Source organism: Corvus moneduloides, chromosome 1 (genome assembly GCF_009650955.1).
Source record: "Corvus moneduloides isolate bCorMon1 chromosome 1, bCorMon1.pri, whole genome shotgun sequence".
In the NCBI taxonomy this organism is placed as follows: Eukaryota; Metazoa; Chordata; class Aves; order Passeriformes; family Corvidae; genus Corvus; species Corvus moneduloides.
The window spans coordinates 142,432,640-142,445,799 of NC_045476.1; the positions used below are offsets into that span (position 1 = coordinate 142,432,640).

Genomic DNA, 13,160 nt, shown 5'->3' on the forward strand with positions numbered 1-13,160 from the left:
TGAGCTGGCCTTGATGGGTGATGCTGGAGATGGGTGATGTGTTTTTCCCCACTGTTATCATTGTGTCCAGGACAAAGCCACCCCTCCACCTGGGGCACTGGCATCGCCAGGGGTTCGTTTTTGTGTAGCTGACCTGCTGCTGAGCTTGTCACCCTTGTGTGCTGATGAAGCCACCTGCACCTCCGGCACTGCGCAGCCCTTGCAAGGGGTGTGGCTGAGCACACCCTCCCTGCACACACCCCTGTCTGCCCCGGGGTCAGCAGCCCCTCTGAGCAGGTGCTGATGGAGCAGACACGTGCTGGTCACAGAGGCCGGAGCCGTGGGCTGGGAGCCTGTGCTCCCTCTGCCGTGGCACTGGGCAGCGTTGGCTGCTGGCATTGTTTGCTGCTCACCAGCCCAGGCAGGGCATGTGGGGGTGGTTGCTGCCCACCCAACCTCCTCACCCTCGCCATGTTTTCACTTGTCCTTGTTCACAGCCTGATGTACTGCTGCAAGCTGGAAAATGTGGCTCTGTCACATGCCCTGGACTGCAGGGAGCTGGATGGACACCCCAGCTACTCACCACTTGGAGAGAGATGGCATGGCTGGAGGCCAGGGGAACTGTGTTCTGTGACTCTCAGAAGGGACCTCGGAAAGGCAGTTCACCATGGAAACACCAGCACGGGGGATTTCCAAAATCGCCTCTCTTTCTGAGACCAAAGCATCTCCCAGCTGATTCCCAAAGGCTATTCATGATGCTGATGCCTTCCCGTGTCCTTCAAAGGTCAGAGCAGAGGGTCACCAGTGAGCTGAGCTTGCTCCATGAGCCCAGTGACCTGCTGGTGTGTTTAAGGGAGGTAGCAGTCACCTGCAATGAGAGGAGCCAGGGCTTATTCCTGGAATAAGCTCATCATGCCCACAGCTTCTTTGTGCTACAAACAACAAATGCTTCAGGGAAATGGCACAAAAATGAACCTTTGAGCTGGGGACAGGCTCTGGCAAGTGTTTGAGCCACCCAGCTACAGCGTCAAGGACCTGCTCCCCATCTTCTTGCAGGTCCCAGAGTCTTGAACTCTTGTTGTGCTGCAGCAGAGCACCAACGCCTCATCTGGGGCTCCATCCTCCAGCTGCACAGGCCAGGTCTGAGCAGGGAACCGGCCCTGTGGCTGGGAAAGCTGTTTTCCCCCAGGGCCAGCAAGGTGGCAGTTTTTACCCAGGTTCCCTCCTTCCATTTAAGCGTCAGGGCTGCCGTCTGCTGCCTCAGGATCAGATGGGCTTCTGCTGGTGAGGTGGGCAGCAGGTCCCTCATTCCAGGCTAGGAGATTCTGCTGAAATGATTTCTGAGCAGATTTGCTAGGATCAGTCCACAGCAAACCCCTTGCTGCAGGGCTCATCTCTATGCAGCATGCCACAGCTCAGGCCTAAGACAGGCTCTGAGACATGTCCATGATACTGGTCTGGCAAAGACAGGCATAAGGAGAGACTGTTGTGGCTCTGGGTGTCAGCTGCGAACAGTGGATCTTCCTCTCTACAATTCCCCAAAAAGCTTTTATGTTGTTTCCTCTGAGAACCAACCTCCCCTCCTCCATCTGACAGTTTATAATTACCCAGAGCAACTGATCGGCAACTAAACCATTTGCAACATCTGGGAGATCTTAAGGCAGATCCCAGTCCAAGCTGCACTGATGTAATTGTTTTGCTGGGTGAAGGATGATAACTCTCCCCACTTATGATTATACTCCTTCAAAATAATCCAATCGTTTTTTTTGAGGCTCACTTATGTCAACACATGCTTTATTGTGTCTTATGTGTTTTTAAAGTGCTGGGTGGAAGCAGCTGGAGGAGAAGTCCCCTTTCAAAGCATATGTCCTCATGTTCTTTTTGAAGTAGCTTGTTGAATAAGGCTTTAATGGCTGTTTTGAACATGCCCAGACACACCACTGGGTTTGATATACTTATGAAAAGCTAAGGATGGAAATTCATGAAAGAGATCCCCCAGAGTTCCAGAGGTGAAGGTGACTACATCCCTCCATTCCATGAAAAAGAGCAAGAGTCTGTGACCAGATAAGAACAAAGCTGTGTGAAGCCAGGCACTCTGCTATCCAAGCTCTGTACCAAGAACCAGCTCTGGGGAATGGCTGCAAACCTGAAAGTCGTCCAGCAGAAGATGCTGCTTCCAGTGGTAGTCCTGAAGATCTGGGCAACAGAAGGGGTGATAACAATGCTCTTGGAGGTAAACATGAACTACTTCATGCAAACATTAAAATACAGCTCTAACTGTCTGATCTGTCATAATTGCATCACCAGTCTTATACTGGGAATAGCAGCCTGTAAGAAAGACAGCTGTAATTCTGAACAGAAATATGCTCTGTTACTTTTGAAACTTTTTCCTGAGAAGTTTTTTTGCTGTTGTTGCTTTTTAAAAATATATAAATAAAGCATGTCTAGTTGCTGTCAGCACGGCCCCATGTCCTGATTTTGCCCTGCCCTAGGAGCCTAAGCACTCCTAGACAGGGATGACTGCTTTGATAGAGCTCCGAAATTATGATCTCACCCCTCCTCTGGTACCTTGGCTTTTGCAGAGCGCAGAGCAGAGCTGAGCCAAGCCTCACCTGGCAGCAGGATGCATCTTGCTTTTTATCAGAGCCACCTCTACACTGCCATGACAGTCTGGTGAGCTCCAGCAGGCAGGCTGAGTGCAGAGCACTGCTGGGGGCCCACTTGCACATTGATGGAATTTTAGTCCATCTTCTTCAGGATGAGAGACTGCAGCTGAGAAACATGGAGAACTTGGAGAAGTTTTAGTTAATTGAAGTAAACCAAACAGATCAAGCTGCTTTTATGACTATTTCATAATAGTATCTTTTTAAACTAATACTCCACTGGGGAACACAACTTGCAGACAGAAAACCCTCTGAAGTGCCTTGAAGAGATCTGAGCTTTGGGCTCTGAACTTTGCTGCTTATAAACAATCATTTCAGTCTGCTAGGCCGCAGTGGGAGTATGAGGCTTCATAAAAGGGCTTAGGTGTTGTAATACTGAGTGCAGCAGCGCTTAACTCCGTGTCTCACTATCCAGCCTACCCTTCCAATCCAGAAGATTTAGACACAAAGAACCAGATCCATGCAGGCCAGTGGGGAACTGCTTCAGGAAGGGTTGAGAAGAGCACAGCCCAGCTGTGCTGAGTTGCCTCCTTCTGATCAGGTTTCAGGCTCCAGATCCTTTCCCAGAACAGGAACCAAAACAGCACACTCTCATAAAACAGCAACAGCAATTCCAGCACTTGCTTAGGCTTTGGAAGAGAAAGATCCAGTGCTCCTCTTTTGCTGCAGAGATGTGAGCACCCAAAACTCAAACCTACCCTGTAGCTGCAGGGGCATCTTCTTGAAGATGTTCTGGTTTTTGTGAAAGAAACAGATGAGGTTGGGCCACAGGAGATGGACACTTTGGCCATGTCCAGGCACCCTGGAGGCAGGACAAGGACAGCTTGGATTCCACTCACAATAAGGTTCAATGGACGATCTTTAAATATTCTTTAGGGAAAACTTAAGCCTCAATGAGTGCCATGAACTTGGCATTCCCAAAGTTAGGACACACAGGTGTCACCCTGTGCAGTGGCCTGAAAAGCACCCTTGCCTTTGTCAAACCACCTCATACCTCTCTCCACATACTCATACTCAGTGGTCCCATTTCCCAAAATGCATTAAACCATACCTTTGCACATAAATGCATCAACTCCACCTCATCCTCACCATGCACCCCCAAAGCAAGTAAAGGGGATTGAGGTAAATTTATTTTCCTTATACTTCCTTCAGATCCCTGCACATGGTTTCCTAATCTTGGGTCTACCTCAACCCCTCATCCACTCCGCATTCCTCACTCAAGCCCTTGACGTATCTCCCTGATCCAGTGCCACAGCTCAGGTACTACAGGAGAGAGCAGGGCAGAAGCTGGTGGGCAGTAATTGCCCAAGCAGGCAAGTGCCTCTAGGCAGGTGGAGTCAGGCTTTGCCCTTACTTTGAAGCAGCTCATAAACCAGCCTAGAAAACAGCTCTGACCAACCAATTCGAGTCCTAGTGTCTCCTGGTACAGTTTATCAATCTTTCATAGCAGAAGAGAGTCAGCCAAAAGGACTAATAGCCCCACTTCCACCTCAGAAAATATGAAAAAATATGTAAATATTCACAGAGAAGGGAACTGTGAATCCACACCTTTTGTGAAGAAAAAGGCATTGAACTGACAGGCTGCCAGCACAAGCTAGCATTAAATCACCAGTGAGCTCCTTCTCCAGACGTGTGTTAACACCCACCTTGCCAGGAAGGGAGAGGTGCAGATGCTTTCTGGCCCCTTGGGACACCAGACTTGCCTGTCACTGCATCCCAGCAACACCAGCAGAGGCTCTGGGTGAGTCAGGAACTACTTGACACTGCAGGAAGCTTACAGCTCCACATGGCCTGCAGTGGAGTTTGAGGAAACAGTTTTGGGATCAGGCCCCATTCAAGGGTACTTAGATGATAACACAAACCGTTTCAATGAAGATTGTGGGCTACAATTTTTCAAGATGTTAGCCCTTTGGGCCGTGCACCAGCTAAGAGAGGCTATGACAAAGGAAGTCACCCTGGTGTCACTCTGGAGGGGTTGCCTCTGTCTGTTCTGCTGCCCAGGAACAGCCCTTGCCCTGGCCACAGTTTCAGTCCATGAAAACTGACCTCAAACACTGTGGAGAAATCCTGAAGGTCATCTTTGACCTTTGCTATCTAGAGAGAAAATGCCTCAAGTCAGAATGTGTTTACCATATTAATGCTAAAACACTTCCATTAAAATGACAAGCATGATGTTTCATCAAAATTCTTATGGGATTTTTATCTGCTGTAGCTCTCGTTCGGATGGAAGTTGGATGTAAAACAAGCATATGCTTCTTGTTACAGTGCTGAAAAAATTCCATTGTTTTGGGGTTGACCAATTCAAAATTTAAAGAAATCAGTCTGACATAACAAGCATGATCTTCAGCAATCAAAACGTATTCTTATATTTCACTATGTATTTAATAAAAGAACTTCAAGTGAAGCACAAAAGCGATGAATAATTTAAGCTAAAACTGTCATCAAACTGCAGGATTAGCAATGTCAGCTCTGACTCTTAATTTTACACACACCATCTGGATGTAGTGAACTAAAACTATAGAAACACCTCAGTAATTTATGGAATCCCGATAAAATTTATATCAAAAAAACGTTAACCAAGATGAAGGCTTCAAAATCAGGAATAAGGAAATGCAAGATTTGCTGTTGCATTGTACATGATGATATGACCTTAAATTGCAGGTTCACATTTTACCCAACAGGCACCCTTCTCATTCAGGAATTCTTTTCAAACCTCTTCAGTGCATGACTCAACCTTGCTTTCTGAAAGTTATTAGGTACAGGCCACAAATATGTAATCTTCTATGTAAGTATGTTTGCACTTACCACCAGAGAAATAAGGATTGTGAGAATCCCTGTGAAATTTGCTCCTGGTACCACCACCTGTAGTAACCATTGTGTGTATGGATAAACACCAATACTTGCACCTAATATTTTCAGAACCAATGAACTGAACCCAAACATAGATGTGATCACTCTGCACTTCTGCAGATGTAGCTCCAGACACCTAGATATTAAACACTTAGCAAAATTCTTAGAGAGCTTCTGTGAATCAAGTGTCTTCCTTACTATTACAGAAGAACCTTGTGACAGCAGAAGAAAGAAATTCCAGTTCTCCAAAGCAGAATGCTCTTTCCTTCCTCATCAGACTTTTTTTCTTTTCACCTCTAGCTATTTGACCCCCTTTACTGTTACCAAGCTTTTCCTTAAAATGAGGCAACTTCGCAGATAGCAAGCTAATGGCTGCACAGGCTGGAATCATTCAGAGGGGCACCCAGCCTGCACAAAGAATATGATCCAGTTTTAGATACTCCAGAACATTTCAAATACACACCCATCTCTGCCAAAAAACGGCAAATAACAACTTCCTTATTAATAGCCTTCTAAGATACAACTAGACAAGAATCAGTGAATTTTTAAAAATACTTCAACAGAAGACTACTGCACATCATGGAAATTTAAAGTTAAAAATTATCAATCCAAGTCAGAAGCATCTGAAAACTCATCTAAATCAAGCCTCAGCAAGCAGGCAAGCTCTTAACATGGCTTCCTTTCTCCTCTTCCCCTTGAACTGCCATAAAGATCACTCAGAAAGACTTTTCTATTAACTTCTACTACTCACCTCTGCCTCTTTGAATATGTTACATCCGAGAGTAAGAGGGTCAGTGATTTCAGATGCTTTAGGCCAATTGGGGCATGGCTGCTTTGCACTTCACTCAAAGGTCAGCCTATTTTTAAGTGCCGAATGCCAACAAAGCCCTTTTGTCTACACCAAGTAATTTTTGAGAGACTGTTTTTCTTTATTCAAACCTGTGCTCAAGTAAGCAGACACAGTCTTTCCACAGAATTCTAGCTTTTGTAGAAATTTGACCAGCTATGCTTTTCAAGTACTATTTTCACTATATAATTAAGTCTTCTAATATAATTCTATCGGATAATGAAATACTTCTAATTTCATTAGAAAACTCTATTCTAATAATTCCATAAAGAGAAGTGTGAAACTTCATGCCCTATTTGTCTCTTGGAAGAAAAAAGTAAAGTTCCCAAAAATACATCAAATTATGTATGATTCAATCATTAGATTTTTATTACAGGAAAAAAAAAAAGAAACCTCAAATTCTTAATACAATCTCCACAGAGACTTTAAAGGAATATTGGCAGTGCAGATATTTTTGCAGAATTTTGTTTTGCCACATCAGGCTGTCAAGTTTTGAGGTATTTCACCCAAGGATCACTGCATCCATCCTACAGATGTAAGGGACTTTGGCAAGCAGGTGAAGGTAGTAACAGAGTGATGAGCAAAGCTAAAAGCTTCTAATCCAGTATTTTATTTATCTGGTCATACCAACTCAAAACTGCAGATGCAGTTTGCTCCTTTTTCTTTTGGTAAACCGAGTATTGCATTTGGCAGACAAGCATGCATAACAAAAGGAAAAAAGCAAACCTTGAGGCCATCATGCAAGATTGTGTACTTTGTACAGAAGGTTATATGACAGGCTTTGAATTTCATGTCTAACATCAATATCTGTCTCAAATTAACACTACCATTAAACTACGGAAGACTAAACTCCAGGTCTTCAGCCAGTAAGGGCCAGTATTTTCTGGATACCGATCACTAATAACTTGAGCATGCTTTAGGTGATGAAGAAAAATACATGAGAAGTCAACTGTGTTAAGTGCTATGTTGTTTAAAGCACATCAGAGTATCACTTTTACTCTTTTCAAGAATAAAAAGTCTCAAAAAGCTGAAGTGAGACAGTCATTACAGTTTACAGGAAAAGAGTTTTTAAGGCTTAACAATGTATATGGTATAAAAAGTTAATGAAACATTTCCTATTTTATGATTAAGGAATCATCTTTATTTTCCATTTTTACAATACATATCTGCTTGGGTGCACAGAACATTACATTCTGCTGTCTCACAATACCATTGTAACATCAAACACTGGTTCAGTATTGTTGTCCACAGTGACAAGTGACGAATGAATACCAAATCCTTTTTAGTTTATGAGAGCAACTAGCACCAACAGCCTTGAACGTTTCTTACCTAACTCTTCTACTGCAGAAAACAGCTGTATGATGAAAAGAGTAAGAATCAAAAGCTGGAATGAAGACTGCATACCACTAATGTGTAATGTATATGCTCACAGGAGAGATCCGAACATTAGCTTGTTAACATTTAGAAAGAACTCTTCCAAGATTTTTATAGTTTGACATGTTTATTTTAGTTGGATGATCAGACTCAATGAACAAGCTGAAACAGTATTCCTCAGCCTCACAATTGCCTCCCTATGGACTTATACAACCAAATGTTTAAAAATATCAGAAATACACGGATATTTGCATGAAGTAGTTCAATAGTTACTTCTTGTTCCATGCTTCCCTTTCATGTCTTTCACGGATTACTTCTTTTAGGTATGGTTCAAGATAATGGTGATCCTGAAAAAGAAGAGAATATACTTAAACTTAAAGCAAGGTCCAGAAACATCTCAAGTCATTCCTACAGACTATTTGTTTCTCATTCCTCCCCAGGTTTGACTAAACACCAACCTATCAAGAAAAAAAAAAAGGAAATCCAGCCTTACTTACCCTGAAAAGGTGAACTTTTTATCTGCCAAGTCTGCAGTGACAAGTTCTCTACTGCAGTAACCACTAATTCCTAATGCCTCATTAACATTAACAGGCAAAGCAATGCTTCCAGCTATACCTTTAAAACAGTGTTCTTTTGGCAGAAAACCAAATGTGCAAGATCCACTTTAATTAGTTCAAAGTCCAACTACAGTAATGTACAATAGCCACTTTGAATAGTTCAAAGCCCAACAATAATACTCCAGCTTCTAACCAGCACTGTAAACTTGTATTTGATAGAACACCCTGACCATGTTTAACACAAACCAAACTGCTGCTTGAGGAAATAGGCAACCAGTTATTCAATGCAGCAGTTACCTAAATATGACCCATGAGACCACAAGAAACAGCCTCTGCTTATTCAGAGATGCATTAATACCTTTATACTCTCCTATAGTCAAAAGTTTAACAAAAAAATTCCTCTCTGCCTGATAGTCTGGAGAAAGCTGAGGTGGACAGTGATGCAAAGTCTGTGAATCAATCACAACCAAAAAATAAAACGTAGTTACATCTGATAAGGAAAGTGTAGTTTATTTTTTAAATTACAAGATGACACTTATTTTAATGCAAGATTTCCCTTCAAATTATTCTTCCCTGGCACCTTCATGAATAAAAACTTTGGCTCAAGATTTTCTATAAGATCAAGAAATTAATCAGAAAAGCAGGAGACCTTTTGTAAGAATCCCAAAGCTATTTACACTGTATTTCTTTATCTGATAGAAGAAATATTTTGCCTAAATGCAAATATGCTGTGATTCTGAGCTGCAGCTTAAGCTTCTGTCATCTTGAGAAAAATTCAGTAATTTGTACTGAAAAACAGATTTTTAAACTGCAATCGGCAGTGTTTTCCAGAGGTATTCCATGAGATACTGACTCATTTACTCACTATGAAGGACATGTAAGCATGTATCTCCTCAGGGATGAAAAGCCCAATCGCCAACCACAGCAGTGCCATTTAAGACCTGCACCTTGGAAACACTCCGTGCACGTACCTCTTCATACTTCACCCACTGGTCTTTTGGAAGGATCTGATGTTTCAAGCTTAAGTCTAGCGCTCGCTTTATGCGAAATACTCTTTCATTGTAAAGATGTTCTGGAAGTCTCTTCAATGCTTCTTTTACATCATCATCTTCATTCAATGTATCATCTCGCATTAACCCTGTACCAAGAAGAATTTACAGTATCACTGAATAAATGTTCTTCCCTAAGATTTAGCATTGACTCAAGTACCATGGGCAAAATACTTCCAATGAAAAATTATGAAGAAAAACAAAACCAATCCACGATAGCCACTAATTGCTCACAGAAAACATGCAATCCTAAATGCTGACTTTCACATACTCTATTTACTTTTTTTAGTCCTTTTGTTAAAGAGGAATAAGGAAAATGGGTACTTAAATCAATGTGTTTCGTGAGACTATACGTATACAGAACAAAACCTTCTCTGGATCTAAGGGGTGAACTTATGTGCATCTAATTTTATATCTCTATTTACGATGACTGTCCATGTTAAGGGTTTTTGAATCCATTAGAATCAGTCAGCCACAGATGAGACTCTTTCAGTACTGAAGAATTATTCTCTAAACTCCCCTGTTCATGATAACCAAATCTCTGCTGACCATATGAAGCTATGGAAACCTGGAGCTCTGTGTTGGTGTGTGAGTTGCAAATCAGAAGTTAAATCAGGGAGAAGCACCCAGTCTTCTCAAAACCAAGAACACTTCCACACCTTCTGTGGAACAAAGGATTCTTGAAACTCAACCAACTTTTCTGTAAGGTTCAGTATTAACAAACAGGACAAAATACTACTTCTGTAGCATTCCAAGATGATGCAGATTACTACAACATACCTACTGACTTGTGGTTAAAGGTTTTCACCTCATGTGACCGATTTGGCAGTACTGTCTCAATAAAACAAAAATTTCTTTTGAGTCATGTGTTCTGAAATTCAGCTTTGTAATTTATTTCAAAGGCACAGGGAGCACTGCTGCTAGTTTAATCACTGTATTAAATTTGGTGCTTCTCTAATTTTTTTACTTGCATTTCCAGAAAAGCAGCAGAAGTAAGAATTTCAGCAGACAGGCATTATCAAAGAGGAATTAATCACTCCATCTTTGGAGGAAGGATCTAAGGTTCCTCATCTACAGTTTTCTTGTAATTTTTTCTAACGCCCCCAGGGCAGGAATGTTAACTTCCTTTAAAAGATTTGCTTGTATTGTGGTGAGCAATAAATTGCAGCATCTGAATATTCAGATTCTTGTCATCCATTCAATCTAGATGGTTGAAACAAACTTGGTGACAGCTCTGAATAAACTGAAGAAAATACTGTTAAGGCAGCCTCTTCTCCTTAAGGAAGCCCTGTTTTGACACCTATTCCACCACTGTGCAGGCCAGAGCCATGCCAGCTGAAGTTATGGTGACACAAAGGGCAAAACTAACTTTAATCTTATTTGCCCTTTGGATACTTTACATAAGGACTGCAGATAGGCTGACTACTATCAGTGGGAACCCCCCCAGCTTCTTTGGGTTAGAAGACACTGGCCAGTGAAAGCGACTTGGTGGGGAAATGCAAATAATCGAGCTTTCAGGACTGCTTTGTGAAAGTTTTTTCAACTACCCCAGCTTGACCGTAGCTGTTGTAAGTCAGTTCGCTGGAACATGAACAAACACCGAAATAACAGAAAAGGTTTAAATCACAATAACTGAAGCTCTTGCCAACTTTCTTCCCTACAGAAGTTGTAACTAATTTTGATCAAAAACACGCCAACCTGCACAAACATATGGCAGTTATAAACCATAACTAGTTTGAGAACTGTTACATGTACAGCTTTTAAAACTCAATTAAACACTTACCAAGTTTGTTGAACCCAGCTGCATTGTAATACCACTTGCGAAGCCTGTCTAGCATGCGACCACCTCCTGCAACTGAATGCGACCATCATCAGTTGCACAGCAAGGTAAAATTCAACATTTACATGTTACTATGGCAGTATGCAAACATTTGCTGGCCTCTTTCACATGTATTAATGTAACACTGCATCAAGTTTGAATTTGATCATATATGACTTGGCCTCTACTTCTCAGTCTCCCGTAAGTGACACTAAATAGGTCGAAGGACACTCATTACATGCAAGAATTTGACCCATTTCACTAAATTTGAATATTGGGCTGCTTTAAGACTTAGAAAAATGCTACCAATTCCTCGTCAAAGATAGCAACAAAACTTTTAGGCTCCGTAACACTTACATGAGCCAAACCCATACTGTCTACATAAAACCATCAGGCTTTTCAAATAATTTATCTAACCTCCCTGACTTTCGCTATGGGTTAATGCGACTTCAAGGCCACTGGTTATTATACTGCTAACCTTCTGCTCTCCTCTCCAGATACTTGAATGCTATTCCTTTTCCAAGGAGCTGCCAAAGTCAACCACGAAACCAACACTGAAACCTCAAAAAAAAAACCCCAACCAAACAAAAAATAAAACCTCCACACCACATATACATGTTAATCTTTCCTTAAATGTGGTTTGGGATGGCAGAGGTGCTTTTACACATAATCGAGTACCTCAACAAGGGGTCTAGAAGCCCACGAACGGCACAACACCCTCCAAAAGCCCCAGTGCTCCGTGTGATACCAGTACGTCATTAGAGCACTACCTCAGCAGGCCAGTTAGTTACTCCTTCGTCCTTTAGGGCCAGACAAGGAATAACCTTAGACCAACTGTGCGCGGAGTCGGTGTCCGCGCAGGACAGCGATCCCCGAGGCCCCTCATGAGCAGGCCACGGGTTCCTCTAGTGCTCCCGAGCACTCTCTGCACTCAAAAAACTCAAGTATCGGAGCCAGGCTCCCTCCGCTGCCACAGAAGGGCCGGCGAGGAGACTCGCCCAGCGACTGTGGCAGCGGCAGTCGCTGTCCCCGTCAAGGGCACACGGTGCACACGGGCTCCCCGGCTCCCCCTCTCCCCGTCACGGCCCGCCTCGCTGCCCGGCGCGGGCCGGGGCGAGCCCAGCGCCGCAGGCAGGTCGAGGTCGGGGTCGGGCTCAGCCCCGCTGCGCACCCCCAGCGCCCCCGCCGCCTCACCAGACACCCTCGCCGCCATCTTGACCTCGGCGCAGCGCGCGGCCTCCTGGGTAACGCGCGGGGCGGAGCGGGGCTGCCAACGCTGCCCCGGCATCCGCGCATGCGCCGTGGCGAGGGGGTAGCGGCTAGAGGTGACAGCTACAAAGTAGTAACACAATAAAATTTAGCTTTGTAAAGCACAATAAACAAAACACCAATGGGTCACGCCAAGAAGCGGAAACCTATTTCTGCTCAGGTATCGCAGCCGCCAGCTGAGCGGCTCTGCGTTCTGAGGTACACATCGCTGCCTCTGCCCCGCCATTCCTTAAGGAAGGGACCACTGCGTTTTGAAAAAAGCCAAAATGCGGAGGTGGAGGTAGCCCAGAAATAAGGGGTAGGCAGCGCAGCGGGCAGTGCCTGTCCGGAGAGCAAAGAGCAGGGCCCCGGCTGCAGCCCAGGGCGCGGGCGGTGCCCTACTGCACCCAGCGAGCCTAAGGGGCTGAATTCAGGCGCTCAGCTGCAGGCGGCTCTAGCCCTGGCCGAGAAGAGCCCCCTGTAGTAAGGGAGGGGACGGGGGGAGAATTCCACGCCAAACCTTTCTGCTCAAGATTTTTTTTTTTTTTAATTGTAAAGCTACAACAGTTTTTGGCATGGTCCACAAAAAGTTCTTCTTTCCTCTCTCCCCTTCCTTTTTAGCACTCCCATTAAATGCTTTGCTTCCACTCTTCATCGTGGTTCTGGGAAGCTATTGTGGCAGAAGCTTGTGCATTTAACATTTCAAAGAAATTGGTTTAACTGTGGCAGCAATCATTTCTACGTTTAAAAATATTAAAGGAATTTAAAGCTCAA

The 13,160-nt window shown here is 43.7% G+C and overlaps 1 protein-coding gene across 1 annotated transcript; it reads right to left on the bottom strand.

Annotated features, from left to right (window-relative positions):
* Positions 1-6,928: 6,928 nt before the first annotated feature.
* LOC116453914 (cytochrome b-c1 complex subunit 7) lies at positions 6,929-12,429 on the bottom strand. The gene is made up of 4 exons (XM_032129895.1): positions 12,333-12,429; positions 11,103-11,174; positions 9,242-9,408; positions 6,929-8,060 (listed from the first exon to the last, which is right to left on the bottom strand). The coding sequence occupies exons 1-4, from the start codon at positions 12,424-12,426 to the stop codon at positions 7,983-7,985; spliced, it is 411 nt and encodes a 136-aa protein (XP_031985786.1). The 5' UTR covers positions 12,427-12,429; the 3' UTR covers positions 6,929-7,982.
* Positions 12,430-13,160: the final 731 nt, after the last annotated feature.